This window comes from Lithobates pipiens, unplaced genomic scaffold (genome assembly GCF_037356315.1).
Source record: "Lithobates pipiens isolate NorthernLeopardFrog02 unplaced genomic scaffold, aLitPip1_a1.2 Scaffold_28, whole genome shotgun sequence".
In the NCBI taxonomy this organism is placed as follows: Eukaryota; Metazoa; Chordata; class Amphibia; order Anura; family Ranidae; genus Lithobates; species Lithobates pipiens.
The window spans coordinates 78727730-78744789 of record NW_027507789.1 but is presented as its reverse complement, the minus strand read 5'-3'; the positions used below and the strand labels follow the sequence as shown (position 1 = coordinate 78744789).

General features: G+C 46.8%; 1 protein-coding gene across 1 annotated transcript in view; it reads left to right on the top strand.

Moving 5' to 3' along the window:
• RUNDC1 (RUN domain containing 1) overlaps positions 1-17060 on the top strand; it is a 228425-nt gene that overhangs the window by 111757 nt on the left and 99608 nt on the right. The window contains exons 2-3 of the mRNA XM_077459427.1: positions 6526-6684; positions 16805-17003. Coding sequence (XP_077315553.1) covers positions 6526-6684; positions 16805-17003 — 358 coding nt within the window. The remainder of the gene's footprint in view (positions 1-6525; positions 6685-16804; positions 17004-17060) is intronic.

Sequence of the window (17060 nt, the reverse complement as noted above, 5' to 3'; positions counted from 1 at the left end):
TGGACCACTGCACTACCAAAACCACAGGCGATCTTTTATTTGGTAAGTACATGCTATGTGTTAGAAACATGAAGGGCCTTCAAAATGTGATCGGTAGTCAGAAAATGATGTGTCATTTATGCTCCTAGAATGCCTGAAGGTGCTATGGCCAGGCTTTGTAAAAGTCTCACACATTGGCTGAAATGCTGGTCTGCAGACCAGGCATCTAAAGCCACGTACACACGTAGCTGTATGTCCGACGTACTTAGTCTGGCGGACTTCCGCCAGACTGTCCGTCGGACTTTCCGAACGGGCTACTTGCCCACACACGGCACTTTTTCAGCGGACTAATACGGCGTACTAAGTCCGCCGTACTATCCGCCCTACTTTTGAAATGAACGGACTCGCCCACACACGCGGAGGAAAGTCCGCTTATTTCGAGGGCGTCTCCAGGTAGGCGGGGCCCGCGAAGAAGACGTCGCTGGCCCCGCCCCCTGGTATGGACTTAAAGGGGAACCCCAACGCCGAAAAAAATCGGCGTAGGGGTCCCCCCCAAGTCCACAACAGACCCTTGTCCGAGCACGCTGGCCGGCCAGGAAAGGGGGGGCGAGCGAGCACCCCCCCCCCTGAGCCGTACCAGGCCGCGTGCCCTCAACATGGGGGGGTGCCTTGGGGAAGGGGGGGCCGCGCGGCCCCCCACCCCAAAGCACCTTGTCCCCATGTTGATGAGGACAAGGGCCTCTTCCCGACAACCCTGGCCGTTGGTTGTCGGGGTCTGCGGGCGGGGGGCTTATCGGAATCCGGGAGCCCCCTTTAATAAGGGGGCCCCCGGATACCGGCCACCCACCCTATGTGAATGAGTATGGGGTACAATGTACCCCTACCCATTCACCTGTAAAATAAAAGTACAAAAAAAACACAACACACGAGATAAAATACTTTATTGCACAGCTCCGGGGGTCTTCCGTCTTCGGGGGTCTTCTCGCCGGACTCCTCCGCTATCTTCTTGTAGCTCTTTTGCTAGCGGAGGAGTCCGGCTTTCTTCCTCGCCGCCGGCCTCTTCTTCCGACTTCGGGGGTCTTGTCCCCCTCTTCGGTTCTTCTGCCGGGCCACCGCGCCTTCTTATGGCTCTTTTACAGGCGGTGACCCGGTCTTCTGTCGCCGCCGCCGCCTTCCGTTCTTCTTCTTCTTCTTCTTCTTCTCCTCCAGGAGATGTTGACTAGACGATCTCTCCGGCCGCAATGCCAGGGACGCGCTGCGCTGCCACTTATATAATGTTACTCTCGGGTGGGGGGTCGCCTTCGGGAGTTGGCAGCCCGGTGGACCTCCCTACTTTCCAACCAGTGGGTCTGCAAACTAGTTTCATCAGGATACAAGATAGACGGTCGGCAAAATAGGAGGCCACAGTCTCCCATTCCTGTGGTGTTGAAAGGAACTGTGGAGTCAAAACAGAAAAAATATATATACAAGTACTTTTGCACATAACATTGCAAGCAGATTACACAAAAACATTCTTGCACAGCATCAGTATAACATTTATTTGAAGGAGTATTTAAAAAGACAAAAATATAAGGCCCACTTATCAGATTCCTTACCCCCTCTGATGGCCCATTGATAAAATTGTATGAAGGGGTGATGAGGGTTATAAATTAATTTTAAGGACACACATTCAATTTGGACACATTTAAGGGGTGTTTTGGGGAACATAACATTGCAAGCAGATTAAACAAAAACATTCTTGGCCAACATCAGTATAAAAATGTTTTAAAGGAGTATTTCTAGACAAAAATCTAAGGTCCACTTATCATATCCCCCCCTCCCTCTCTGATGGCCCATTGTAAAATTTTGAGGGGGGAGGACGGGGGGTTTGAGGTGAATTGGGAACAAAAAAAAGCCTCTGGCACTCTGCCTGAATTTAAGGACACAAAACATTTGTACACATTGTAGGGGGTGTTTTGAGTAAAGCACTACAATGGAGCTGACAAAATACATTTTTAAGGGACTAGGCTATAGGTGTATATGGGCCCAGGATAGCATGCTGGGGAGGTTAGTGAAGGCAAATATGCAGGAAGGCCAAAAAAGGAGCATTTGAAAAGTTTACAGCATGCATGAGGATAAAGGGGACATTCACAGCATATTCCAATCCATGATAATTAGGAAATGATGAAATAAATACAATACATTAGCAAACATTAAATACATATAAATGTGATGTTAAAAGATAAAACATACCTTAATATAGTCCTTCTGCAGGACCTGAATGATGGCAGAACAGGTCTCTGGAATAATGATCCCCAGAGCCTGGGGGAAGATGCCTGTAGAGAACTTGAGGTCCTGTAGGTTTCTCCCAGTCACCAAGTACTGCAAGGTGGCAACTAGCCTCTGCTCCGGAGTGATGGCTTGCCGCATGCAGGTGTCCTGCTTCATAATATAAGGGGTGAGCAAAGTCAACAGATGGTGAAAAATGGGGTCCGTAGAAAGTTCCTGAAATCATCAGGATTATTCTCCTGGATCTCACGAAGCAGAGGCATGTGCGAGAATTGGTCTTGCTGGAGTAACCAATTCTTGGTCCATGAACTCCTCCTCGCCCTGTTCATGGAATGGGCTTGGGTCAAAGTATAAACCCCAACACCAAGCCCCCACACAGCACGAACTCTACGACAAGTATGTACCCATAACATGGTTTCAAAACGGTTGGCTGGTCAGAAGGAACTTAACAGAACGCACCGAGGAACAGCAAGGCCTGTGAAAAGCGAGCTGAAAATCAGCAACGAATGGAAAAAAACACGCTGAAAAACAGATATGAACTGACTAAACGCACTGAAGAATAGACACAAACCCACAAGCACAAACTGAACAGCAGTAAAACGATCTGAAAAGCGCAAATAGTCTCTAACCAAACTTCTACACAAGATTAGCAGAAGGAGCCCAAAGGGTGGTGCAGTGGCTATTGAACTTCCTTTTTCTAGTCCCGTCGTACATGCTGTATGTCACCGCTTTCTTGACGGTCAGACTTTGGTGTGATCACGTGTACGCAAGACGGTTTCAGCGGAACTCTGTCGGAAAAACCTTCAGTTTATTCCGACGGGAAAACCGGTCGTGTGTACAGGGCATTAGGGTTTCTCTATATCTGCTCATTGCTTAACTTAGTGGGTGCCATCTACCAGTATGAGCACTGTGTTTTTAGGTCCTATGATATATTCTTAGGACCCTACCCAACTTTTGGCATCCTGTATACTCATTTTGGTTATTTACTTTCTTGGAAGAGCTGGGATTGGTCCCAGACATTCCCCACTATTGGGGTTTGGCTATATTTATAGTTGCATTTAGGTGAGGGTCAGAGGGGACTAGATCGGGGGTGAGTGGGTTCCTCAGCTCCTGTGGCGCAGTGGGTGTTTGGGTGGGGTTTTGAATTGGCTGGGTGGGGCGGCATTGGGACCTGTGATTCAATGCTTTTACTTAGTATTCTCTCTTTTGAGGAGGTAGCTATTTGGGTGTATGTTCCATTTCTCTCTTTTTTGTTGATTTAATTCTGGTTACATGCTACCTAAACTGTGGTATGGTGTCACCACCTCATATGGTTGTACACTACAGTTGAGCTCCCTAGACCATCCTAGCGCTTTGCAGGAAGCCGCTATGGGTCAGTGCCGATGGGATCAGTGCTGTTGGGGGGGGATTGGTAATGTGGCGACCATTGCGGCGGGGAATTAGAATGGGGGGCATTTAATCTATGACAGGGTGTGTAAGAGGAGGGGGAGCAGGGAAGAAATGTCAAAAGTGGCACCGTTGGGGGTGGGGGGGGGGGTGTTCACATTTTAGGTTAATCGCTCTGATCAGGGGATTGTCATGCGCTAGTCAGCGCTGTTGATTCATTTAGCAGACTGAACAGTTTTGCTATAAGCTCATGGTCATTGAAATTGACCCAAATGCATTATTTTATTTTACGTTAAACCTCATTTGCCATGTAGTTACCCACCCCATTAATTTGTTCAGATCTTTTTGCAAGGTTTACACATTCTGCAGAGAAGTTATTACCCTGCTTAGCTTAGTATTGTCTGCAAATACAGAGATTGAACTGTTTACAGAACCCTGGGGAACCCCACTACCCACCCCTGACCATTCTGAGTACTACCCATTTATTACCACCCTCTGAACTCGCAATTGTAGCCAGTTTTCAATCCATGTACTCACCCTATGGTCCATGCCAATGGACCTTATTTTGTACAGTAAACGTTTATGGGGAACTGTGTCAAATGGTTTTGCAAAATTCAGATACACCACGTCTACGGGCCTTACTTTATCTAGATGACAACTCACCACCTCATAGAAGGTTACTAGATTGGTTTGGCAATAATGATTCTTTATGAATACATGCTGATTCTTGCTAATGATACCGTTCCCATTACTAAAATCTTGTATATAGTCCCTTATCCCCTCCAAGAGCTTGCATACTATTGATGTTAGGCTAACTGTTCTGTAATTCCCAGGGATGTATTTTGGGCCCTTTTTAAATATTGGTGCTACATTGTCTTTTCTTCAATCAGCTGGTACCATTCCAGTCAGTAGACTGTCAGTAAAAATTAGGAACAATGATCTGGCAATTACTTGACTGAGTTCCCTAAGTACCCTCAGGTGCAAGCCATCTGGTCCCAGTGATTTATTAATGTTAAGTTTCCCAAGTCTAATTTTAATTCTGTCCTCTGTTAACCATGGAGGTGCTTCATGTGATGTGTCATGAGGATAAACACTGCAGTTTTGGTTAATGAAGCCCCCCCCCCCATTCCCTTGTGAAGACTGAGGAAAATAATAAATTCAGTACCTTTGCCATCTCCCCATGCTTTGTAACCAGATGTCCTTCCTCATTCTTTAATGGGGCCAATATAGTCTGTCCTCCCTTGTTTACATAAAGGATTTCTTGGGATTTTTTTTGCTCTCCTCCGCTATGTGTCTTTCGTCTTCTATCCTAGCCGCCTTAATTGCACCCTTACACTTATTGATGTTATTACATACCCATTCATATACTGTATGCAGCGACTTTAACCCTTTCATGACTAAGCCTATTTTTGGAATTTGGTGTTTACAAGTTAAAATCCATATTTTTTGCTAGAAAATTACTTGGAACCCCCAAACATTATATCTATTTTTTTAGCAGAGACTCTAGAGAATAAAATGGCGATTGTTGCAATATTTTATGTCACACGGTATTTGCGCAGTGTTGTTTTAAACGCAACTTTTTGAGAAAAGGGACACTTTCATGAATAAAAAAAAACAAAACAGTAAAATTAGCCCAATTTTTTTGCGTAATGTGAAAGATAATGTTACGCCGAGTAAATAGATACCAAACATGTCACACTTTATAATTGCGTGCACTTGTAGATTGACGACAAAGTACGGTACCTAAAAATCTCAATAGGCGACGCTTTAAAAATTTTTTACGGTTACCAGGTTAGCGTTACAGAGGAGGTCTAGTGCTAGAATTATTGCTCTCGCTCTGACGATCACGGCGATACCTCACATGTGTGATTTGAACACCGTTTACATACGCGGGTGCGACTTCCGTATGCGTTTTCTTTGCTTCGCGAGCTCTCGGGGACGGCGGGCGCTTTAAAAACATTTTTTTTATTTTATTTATTTTAAAATAACTAAATTGTTTTAAAAAAATATATATATATATATATTATCACTTTTATTGCTGTCACAAGGAATGTAAACATCCCTTGTGACAGTAATAGGTGGTGACAGGTCCTCTTTATGGAGGGATCGGGGGTCTAAAAGACCCCCCCCACCCCTCCTTTACACTTCAATGTATTCAGATCGCCGAAAACGGCGATTCTGAATACCGGATATTTTTTTAAAACCGGCGCCATTGGCAGCCGAGTAAGCGGGAAGTGACGTCATGACGTCGCTTCCGTGTTTACGATGAGGAGACTAGAACGAAGCCGATTACGGCTTCGTTTCAGTTCCTCCGCAGCAGCCGGAGGCGTCGGATCACTGATCGGTGCTCCCGATCGAGCGGGAGCACCGGTAACAGCGGCGGGAGGGGGGGACGTCCCCTCCCGCTCCTCCGACATAACAGCCGAGCGGCTTTTAGCCGCATCGGTTGTTATACCTGGATAGCCAATCGCCTGCTGCAAAAAACGGTACCGGGATGATGCCTGCAGGTGCGGGCATCATCCCGGTATAACCCCCGGAAGCCGAGTACGCATATCTGCGTATGCTCGGCGGGAAAGGGTTAAAGTAGTTCATGCACTGCTTTGGCCTGACTTCCATCCAACGTGAAGGCCATAGACTTCAATGTTAACCCTCAAAAGTTGCATGAAAGTTGTACCTGAGTGTGATACAATGCAACAGTTGTCCATTATCACTGGTCAAAGCCAAAGTCGCATCCAAGTTTCATCCATCCAAAGTTACGTTAAAGTTGCCAAAGTTGGGGCAACTTTGGAGTCATACAAGTGTGAGTGGAGCCTTACTGCAGATTTTTTAACATATTTACACAAGTATGTTCACAATTTAAATATAAGTAAGCTGTTATTTTATTTATTTCAGAGTGAATGGGAGAAACGGGAACGCATTGAGGCACAAAGAAAAAAGCAAAGGGAACTCATTGTTCAGCTCAAAAACCAGCTAGATGATTTAGAAAATTTTGCTTACCAAGAAGGCAATTATGATTCTCTGCCCCAGTCCATGGTCATGGAGAAACAACGGGTACGTTTTTTTTTTTTTTTTTTAATGAACCCCTTAAATTCCAAGTTGTGTAATTTAGGCACTATAGCTTTAACCGTATTTCTAGCTCATATTATAAAAATGTCAAGCAATTTGTAAGATGGTTCCCTAGCATATGAGTTTTGTCTGTTAAATAACGAGACTAATTAAATGACTCACCTTTATTTCTATGTATTACAAATTTAATATAATTTGAAATATTTTCCATTTGCACTAATACTTTGCTGCAGTCTTGTTTTCCACTGGTCGAAGCCATGGAGAAAAAATATTTCTGTCAGCTGTTTCAACACATCCTCCGTTTTTCTTCTTTACAGCATCAACGGACATAAAATGTGTCCCTTTTAAGCACTGATTTAAGTTTTGTGAAAAGATAAAAGTCGCATGGTGCTTAATCAGGTGAATATGGAGCATGTTGAAGTGTAGTAAGGTGCTTGTCGGTCAAAAACTGCTTCACAGAAAGTGTTGTGTGAACAGTTGCATTGTCCTGTTGAAGAATGAAACCATTTTCCCACAGTTGCGGCCGTTTTTTTCTGAGGCCGCGTACACACGGGCGGACTGTTCGCCCAACTTTGTCCGCTGAACAGTGTTTGGGCGGACAGTCCGCTCGTTTGTGGGCTTTCAGCGGACAGTTTCAGCGGACAGTTTGACGAACAAGGTTTTACGGAATTTCCGAAAAACTGTCCGCTGAAACCTTGTTTCAGCGAACAGTCCGCCCGTGTGTAGGCTTGTTCGTCAAACTAAGTTCCGCGCATGCTCAGAAAGGATTTACACGCCGAAAGTTATAATGCAGTGTATAGGACGTCGTATTTTTCGTCCCGTCGTACATGCCGTTCACGTCATCGCGCACGGTTTCAGCAAACTGTTCGTTCGTCGTGTGTGGCCATGTCCGTCCATGCTAATTTTGAGCGGACTGTTTGCCGAAACTGTTTGACGAACAAGGTTGGGCGAACAGTCCGCGCGTGTGTACGCGGCCTGACTCTCAGCTTTATCAAAACTTCCTTATAATAATGAGGGTTAATTGTTGTGCCTTCTGGAACCCATTCTCTTAAAATTACACTCTTGATATTGAAAAACACAATGAGCATGGATTCAGCTATCATTTGAACAGAGTCAGCGGTCTTTTCAAACAATCTGGCTGTTTTTTCTACATTTTCTTAGTTTCTTGATGTGCAAGGTTGTCCAGGGCGTTCATCATCTTTGACATTCTTACATCCATCGCTGAACCTTTTGTGCCACTCAAACACACGTGCACGAGACTGTCCATCATTCCAATAAGCTGTAGTAAGCATTTGAAAACATTCTGTTGGTGTTTTGTGCAATTTTACAAAAAATTCCAAATTGACACGATGTTCAACCTTTACATTTTTTCGGCACACTACAGAAAACTCAAACAAACTAAATGGCAACTCACAATCAACTGAATGTTATAGAGGGTTGCTGCTTGTCATGCAGGTTCAAATATGTTCACCACGCATGCAGTTATAACTGGTTCTGACTGTTTTGTTTACTAGGTGGAATCAGTCTCATTATTTAATAGGCATACCTTGTATGTCCCTGTTATACCTTCATTTACACACATCTATTACACATGGGGTAGAATGTTTTGAAACAGTAGTTGAGGCCCAAGTGGTTAAAGGGGTTGTAAAGTCAGAAGTTTCTTTTTATATCAAATCGAAGTTCCGCCCCCCCCTCCAAAAATTAAAAGCCAGCAACTATACTGTAGCTGCTGACTTTTAATATTAGGATCCATACCTGTCCTGGAGTCCAGGGATGTCGGCACTGCAGCTGATGTTTCCATCAGCTGTCTGGTGCTACCGCTGCCATTGCCGGTAAGGGAACCTGCCAATGAAGCATTGAGGCTTCATGGCTGTCAGGGCTGGCTTAGCCATTCCTTCTCTGGGCTGGCTGCTCAGCTGTTGGCTAATTGCCAGCTCTCATCTCTCTCCCCAGTTACCCAGCTGTTCCAGATCTTGCTCGTCTGACCTGCCTACTTAACTGTCCAGCTCACTTCATCTCTGCCTTCGTCACATCACAAGAAACCATCTCCTGCATAAAGACTGGCTTGCTGACATCCCTTCTGGCTCCTTATCCTGTTTGCTGTTGCTCCACTTGGATCCCTGACTTCTGGCCTGGCTGATTACCCGATCTGGTTATTGAACTCTGGACTGGCTGACTACTCGATCTGCTTCATGGTTTCTGACAGTAGGCGAAGGCCATGAATTCGAAAGATACAGTCAATCCACTTGTTGGTAATATTTTTTCCAGATTGGATGAGCAAGATCACTGCATGGATCAGTTTGCCATAGCGTTACTAACGCTCCTGAGTCGCACGGCTCACCTGGAATCCCCCACTGTGGCTGCTCCGGTACAACCTGAGTCGCAGGCCGTCCCTGCTGCTGCGCCAGTCTCTGTGCAGGCACCCGCTCCGAGTATTACCTCTATAAGAGGTATGTCCGTTTCCGCTCCTCTTCCCCAGCGATGTGGGGGTGGTCCAGCTCAATGCAGAGGGTTTCTCAATCAGGTTGAGATATACTTCGAGATGCTGCCCCAGGCGTTTCCCTCGGACAGAAGCAAAGTGGGTTTTGTGATATCTTTGCTTTCTGAGAGAGCCCTGGCCTGGGCTAACCCTCTATGGGAGATGCAAAAACCTATTGTCTTGCTTTACCCTGAGTTTGTGGCATCCTTTAAAATGGTATTTGACGTTCCCGCATGTTCCACTTCTGCTGCCAAGTGCCTCATGTCCATCAGAGTACGAGAACTGTTGCGGACTACGCCATTGAATTCCGTACTCTGGCAGCAGAGGTTGCTTGGGACAATGAGGCCCTCGTGGCTGCTTTTTCTCATGGTCTCTCGGATTCCATCAAGAATGAGATAGCAGCCTGAGATATACCCACTGAGCTGGACAGCTTGATCTCGTTTGCCATCCTCATTGACTCCAGACTCAGAGAAAGACTTTCTTTTAAGGAGCACTTGCAGAAGCCTCCTGTACATTTGCCTCCGAGCTTTGCTGTCCCACCCATGCCTCCCTCACCTCCCATGCCTCCTGGTACCGAGTCGGTCAGTGAAGATGAACCCATGCACCTGGGCTTCACGCGTCTCTCTGCGGATGAGAGAGCCTTTAGGAGGTGGGAGAGATTGTGCCTTTATTGTGGCCAGGCAGGTCACTTTTTGAAGTCTTGTCCTACCCGTCCAGGGAACGCCCGAACCTTGAGGTCCTGTAGTGGACAGACCTTAGGTGGCGTTGTTTCGTCCCCAGTTATCCAGAAGACTAAGCCCCTGGTTTCGGTCCCCCTTTCTTGGGCTGAGTCGTCCATCGAGATACAGGCTCTAATCGACTCGGGCTGCAGGCCTGTTCATTGATGCTGCATTTGTTTCACAACACTCGATTCCGCTGCAGCTACATGACACTCCACTTGCCATTGAGGCTCTTGATGGAAGACCTTTTACAGCCTGCCCATGTAACTCATGAGATGGTAACGTTGTCCATGGCCGTAGGGGCTCTTCACCATGAGATAATCCAATTCCAAGTTATTTCCTCACCCATGTTTCCGCTGGTTATTGGTTATCCTTGATTACAGAGGCACAACCCCTTTTTTGATTGGCTCTGTGCTGAGGTTCTCTCCTGGTCACCACAATGCAGTGAGACATGCTTCCTGAAGGTATCCAAGGTCCTGTGCACCTCTTCACTCTCCTCCCTGCCGGAGGAGTACCGCGATTTTAGCGATGTCTTTGACAAGGGTCAAGCCGTTAGTTTACCTCCACACCGGTCTTATGATTGCGCAATTGGCCTTCAACCTGGTGCCATACCTCCTCATGGCCGGGTTTAACCTTTGTCAGTCTTGGAGGATAAGGCCATGGAGGATTATGTTGCTCAATTTCTTGAGGTTTAATCCGCAAATCCTCGTCTCCTGCTGGTGCTGGTTTCTTCTTTGTGAAGAAGAAGAGTGCTGAACAGAGACCTTGTATAGATTATAGGCGTGACAGACCTAGCTGGGACCAAGGCTCTTGGAGGGGACTGAATGCCAGCCTCTTGCTTTGTGATTATGGGCCCTGGCATTTGGGGGAACAATGCTCTTTGTGAGCTGTATGCCTGGGGACCCCTGAGGTGGTTTTACTTGGATTCAGGTCCATGCCGCCCCCCAAGACACACAGACTCTGGATATGTAAATGCCATGTTAGCAATAGACTGAATCACACTGTTGGGACATAAACTCTTAGATGCTAATATCATCAACTCCAGCCACCTGTGTGTTGTCTTATATAATGTAAATAAGTCTAGTCTGGCTTGACACAGATTCTAAAGAGTATTTCACCTACTGTTGTTTGTGCTAATTAACCCTGCAATTGAATGAAGGAGTCCAGTGTTGATTAGATAATTAGCTCATGCTAATTAGGTTAGGTTTTACTTACCCCGCTGTATATATTTTGTGTGAGATCTCAAATAAAGATCGATTCCTGATGTACTCCAAGATTGGTGTTGTCTAGTTCTTGGGGGTTCCTATAGCGAGATCCATTGGCGTCGTGTTCCAGGACTTGGGAAGCGGTATACTGACGGAAACACTCAAGAGGAGTGTGGGGAATAGGATCCGTCACATTGGTAGCAAGCAGTGGGTTGCTTCCTGCAGTCTGGGACATCCAAACATCCACTGGGGTCCAAGATCAGGAAAGCAGACTTAGATCACCCCAGCAGAGATATGAACCTGGCATCAGAGTTCCCGGGGCTGCTGCGGATCATCCTTTCAGCATACACCAGGACTGTGTCTGAGTATGAATACCTGGAGCTCAGGCAGCAGATTCGGGGTGGAGCTCTGGATTGGAGCCCTCCAGCTCGCTGGTATAAAATGGGACAAGTGCTTTCCAACTCAAGAGCATTGGGCCAGTAACCAACGGGCATTGTGGATGGCATTCCTGGGAGAGCGCCCCCAGGAACAATGGGTGACTTGGACAGGCTGGTCCAGCAGTAGATAGAGCTGGACAATCATTATCGGGCTCTGCAATGGCACACAGTGCAGGGATATTTGGGGGAGACAACCGAATGCTCTCCAGAGGGATATGACTTTGGTGGCCCTGGATTGCTGTGGGAGAGCCTTACAGGTTGTTTTGTGTTTGGCGATGAAGTGGAACCTACCCTTGAGGACCTGCGAGAATATAGAGAGGCTATGCTCGGTCTTGCAGGGGTCTCGGAGCTTAAACCTGATCTGGACCATTTGTTAAGGAAGGAACAGCATCTGGAAAGGTCATACAGGAAACTGCTAGAACACGTTCAGCAGCATGCCAGAGAATCGGCAGTGGAAACTCCGGAGATTGTAGTCCACAAACCTGAAGTGCTGACTAACTTCTGCCCAGCACCAACAGTGGCTTTGGCTTTTTTGAGAGAAGAGGTAGTCAGCCTTTCTCTGACAACACTGACAGGGACATGTGATTTTCTGCCAGCAGCATCTATGGAGTTACAACAAACTTCTCCATCTGAAGATCTGGTAACTGAACAGAGGGTGCAAGACCTCTTTCCCACACTTTTAGCAATTCCAGAGACTGGGGATTTAATAGACATTTCTGTAGAGGAGGAACCACCTAGCAAACCCCCAGCAGAAGTGCTGGCAACCGGACAGAGGGCCCAAGACCTGCAGCAATTCTGGAGGCCCAGGGTGAGGAGTTGGCAGTCTATCACAAGCTGAAGATCAGGATCCAAGGAGAGAATGCAGTCGTCGCCTCACAACTGCAGCTTGATCTGGTGTCAGTGGATGGGCCTGTGGTCTCTACTAACAGAACACCAGCAGAAGTGCTAGCAACTGGGCAGAGTGCTACCAACCTCTGCCCAGCACCGGCAACAACTGCAGAGTTCCAGGGAGCTGGGGCAGTCAACCTCTCTCCCCAACAGTTAGCTGGAGCAGATGGTGTAGGGAAGCTCCTACGCCCAGCTGACCTGCTGGCAACGGAACAGAGCACTGCTGGCCTCTGCCCACAACAAACATAGGACAGATTTCCTGTAAAGGTGGATGGGACTTCAGTCTCCACCTGTATACCCCGGGGATTCTGGGCAGTAGACCCAGATGCCCAACAGCATGACGGACTGAGCCCAAACACCCTGTGTTCTTTCCAGTGGCTGAAAGGACTCCAGGGAGAAGGGCCGGTCCACACCTCTCCCCAGCGTCAGGCATGTTCTCTGAGAGAGTCAGAGGTTGGCTGGGTGAGGAATACTCTGGGACAATTTGTTTGGGGTACTGTGTGGATACCAGCATTAGAGGACTGGAACCACTGACTAACTTCGGAGTCAACCCGTCTGGGGTCTCCTCCTCTGTTAGTCTCCTGCCGAAAAGGGGAGAAATGTGAAAGACCTAGCCGAGACCGAGGCTCTTGGAGGGGACTGAATGCCAGCCTCTTGCTTTTGTGATTATGGGCCCTGGCATTTGGGGGAACAATGCTCTTTGTGAGCTGTATGCCTGGGTACCCCTGAGGTGGTTTTACTTGGATTCAGGTTCATGCCGCCCCCCAAGACACAGACTCTGGATATGTAAATACCATGTTAGCAATAGACTGAATCACACTGTTGGGACATAAACTCTTAGATGCTAATATCAACTCCAGCCACCTGTCTGTTGTCTTGTATAATGTAAATGAGTCTTGTCTGGCTTGACACAGATTCTAAAGAGTATTTCACCAATTGAATGAAGGAGTCCAGTGTTGAATAGATAATTAGCTCATGCTAATTAGGTTAGGTTGTAGTCACCCCGCTGTATATATTTTGTGTGAGATCTCAAATAAAGATTGATTCCTGATGTACTCCAAGACTGGTGTTGTCTAGTTCTTGGGGGTTCCTATAGCCACATCCATTGGCGTCGTGTTCCAGGACTTAGGAAGCAGTATACTTACGGAAATGCTGAAGCGGAGTGTAGGGGATAGGATCCGTCACAGGGGTCATAGGGGTCTCAATAGTGTCAAGATTAAGAATGCCTACCCGATTCCATTGATTACAGAGTTATTTGACCGCCTCAAGGGAGCAACGGTTTTTACGAAGCTTGACTTGAGAGGGGCATTCAATCTTGTGCGCATTAAGAGGGCGACGAGTGGAAAACTGCATTTAATACCAGAACAGGAATTTCCAGGAATTTATTAACGATGTCCTCCGAGATTTGTTTCAGTTATGTGTGGTGGTTTATCTCGATGATATCCTCATATTTTCCAAGTCCCTGGAGAGCCACCACACAGATGTCTGTCGTGTGCTTCAAAAACTGAGTGAGAACAATCTCTATTGTAAACTGGAGAAGTGCGAGTTCCATCGTGAACAGGTTATATTTGGACCCAGAGAAACTGTCGGCAGTCCTACAGTGGCCTCGACCTGTGGGTTTACGTCCTCTGCAGCGTTTCCTGGGCTTTGCCAATTACTATCGGAAGTTTATTCGTAACTTCTCATCTCTGGTCAAGCCCCTGACTGATATGTTCAGAAAGGACGGTAATCCACACAGTTTGTCTTCGGGGTCCATTAAGGCCTTTGAGACTCTCAAGGCTGCCTTTGTTTCTGTTCCTGTGTTGGCACATCCTGATCCTACGTTGCCTTTTATCCTAGAAGTTGATGCTTCTGAGACTGGAGTTGGTGCCCTTCTGTCTCAACGTCCTAACTCTGAGAGCGTTATGCATCCGTGTGGCTACTTTTCCAAGAAATTGTCAGCTGCTGAGTGCAATTATGAGACAGAGAGCTGTTGGCGATCATTTTAGCCCTGAAAGAATGGAGACATCTCCTTGAAGGTACTACTGTGCCTGTTCTTATTCTTACTGACCTTAAGAATCTTGCATTCTTATCTGAGGCTAAGCGCCTCTCTCCCAGAAGGGTGCGATGGGCTCTTTTCTTGTCGAGTTTTAATTACATTGTCTCATTCTTACCCGGTACTAAGAATGTAAGGCCTGATGCCTTGTCACGGCAATTTTCCTCCACTTCCAAGTCGGAATCGGTTCTGGTTCCGGTGATTCCTCCTGATCGTATCTTGACTACAGTTAGCACCAGTCTTACTTCTCCTTTGGGTGACAAAACGCTTGCTGCTCAGGTCCATGCTCCTTCTGAGAAACCTTGTGACTGCTGCTTTGTCCCAGAGAGTCTCCGTACTGCCGTGCTCCAGACTTACTATTCTCCCAAGGCAGCTGGCCATCCTGGGAAGAATCAACTCATTTGGGGCATTTCCCAACAATTCTGGTGGCCTAGTCTATGGGCTGATGTTACTGCCTTTGTAGCTGCCTGTTCCGTGTGTGCTCAGAGTAAGACTCTATGCCACCTTCCAGTGGGCCTCCTACAACCCATACCCAATGGAGAGAGGCCCTGGACCCACCTGTCAATGGATTTCATTGTGGAGTTGCCCAACTCCCAAGGCAACACTGTTATCCTCATGGTGGTTGACCGGTTCTCAAAGATGTTTCATTGTATTCCACTTAAGTTGCCTACCTCTAAGGAACTGGCTTCCATTTTTGCTCGGGAGATCTTTCGCTTACATGGGCTACCCAAGGTGATTGTCTCGGACAGGGGCAGTCAGTTTGTCTCCCGGTTCTCGCGAGCCTTTTGTGCACAGTTGGGAATCCAGCCTGCTTTCTCTTCTGCCTATCACCCGCAGTCTAATGGGGCCGTAGAGCGAGCCAATCAGTCCTTGGAGCAATTGCTACGTTGCTATATTTCTGACCATCATAACAACTGGTCTGACCTATTACCTTCGGCAGAGTTTGCTCACAACAGTGCCTTGAATTCTGCCTCCTGATTGTCTCCATTTATGGCGAATTATGGTTTCCAACCATCCATGTTGACTGACTCGTTTGTTCCGCAGAGTATTCCTGCGTTAGAGGAGAATCTCCGTGGTCTTCGTTCCACTTGGGTACAAGTCCAGGTGGCTTTGCGTCATGCTAATGATAGGTTACAGACTCCATGCTGACCGCAGACGCCTGCCTGCACCTTCCTACCAGGTTGGGGACAGGGTCTGGCTGTCATCTCGCAACCTCCCGGCTTTGTGTTCCCTCACTGAAGTTTGCACCTCGGTTTAATGGGCCTTTCCGTATCCTTCGTGTTTCATGTCTCCTTATTGAAACCGTTGGTCACATCACAAGGAACCATCTCCTGCGGTTTGTTTCAAGACTGGATTGCTGACATCCCTCCTGGCTCCTTATCCTGCTTGCAGTTGCTCTACTTGGATCCCTGACTTCTGGCCTGGCTGATTACCCGATCTGGTTATTGAACTCTGGACTGGCTGACTACTCAATCTGCTTCATGGTTTCTGACAATGGCCAGGTCCTTACTTTGCATGTGCAAAGTGCGCTGCACTCTATTACTGGCCCGCTGGCGAGGAGGAGGAGGGACCTGGACTTCTGACATACCTCCGGTGGAAGTGGGGACAGGATACCTGTCAAACATTGGAACTCCACTTTAATTCATTCTATGCATTCAGATAAAAAGCCTTCTGTGTGCAGCAGCCCCATCTCTGTCCAGTGATGTCCCAGAGTGTCTCTGCTGTCCGGGACTCTCCCTCCTGATTGGCTGAGATACAGCAATGATGCCATTGGCTCCCGCTGCTGTCACTCAGTCAGCCAATCAGGAGATAGAGGGCCGGTGCCGAACCACAGCTCCATGTCTAAATGGACACAGAGCTGCAGCTCGGCTTGGTGCCCCCATAGCAAGCTGCTTACTGTGGCAGCACTCAACAGGAGGGAGGGGCTAGCAGCACAGAAAAGGCACCTGAGGAGAGGAGGATTGAGGCTGCTCTGTGCAGATCCACTGCAACAGATTAGGCAAGTATGACATGTTTGTTATTTTCATAGAACAAAAATAATGAGACTTTACAATCATTTTAAGTATGATTTCTGTTCTTCCTTGGAATGGGCTTCTTACAACAATTGGTGCAAAAGCACACTGTATACTTCTATTTTACCAGATAAGAGTCGGTCAAGACCAAACACTGAACAAGCGTGGCTTTATTGGGAGGCTACCATGATGAAAAAGCACTTTACAAAATTCAAGGATTCTACTCCTTTTTATATACGATAAATGAAATTATGCTAATCATTGAAGAATTCATTTTGATTAGTAGCCATGTTATTCTTGCACTGTTTATATGATTTATAACTTTTCCAGGTAATCATTGATGAGTTGATTAAGAAGTTGGATGTTAATTTGAATGAGGACATTAGCTGCCTATCTCCAGAAGAGTTGCGGCAGAGAGTAGATGCTGCCATTGCTCAGATTGTTAACCCAGCTAGAGTGAAGGAGCAGTTGGTGGAACAGTTGAAGACTCAGATCAGAGACCTGGAGATGTTCATAAATTTTATTCAAGGTCAGTAACCTTTTTCAAAAATGTCAGGAAAATTCTATTTTAAAAATGGCAACCCTT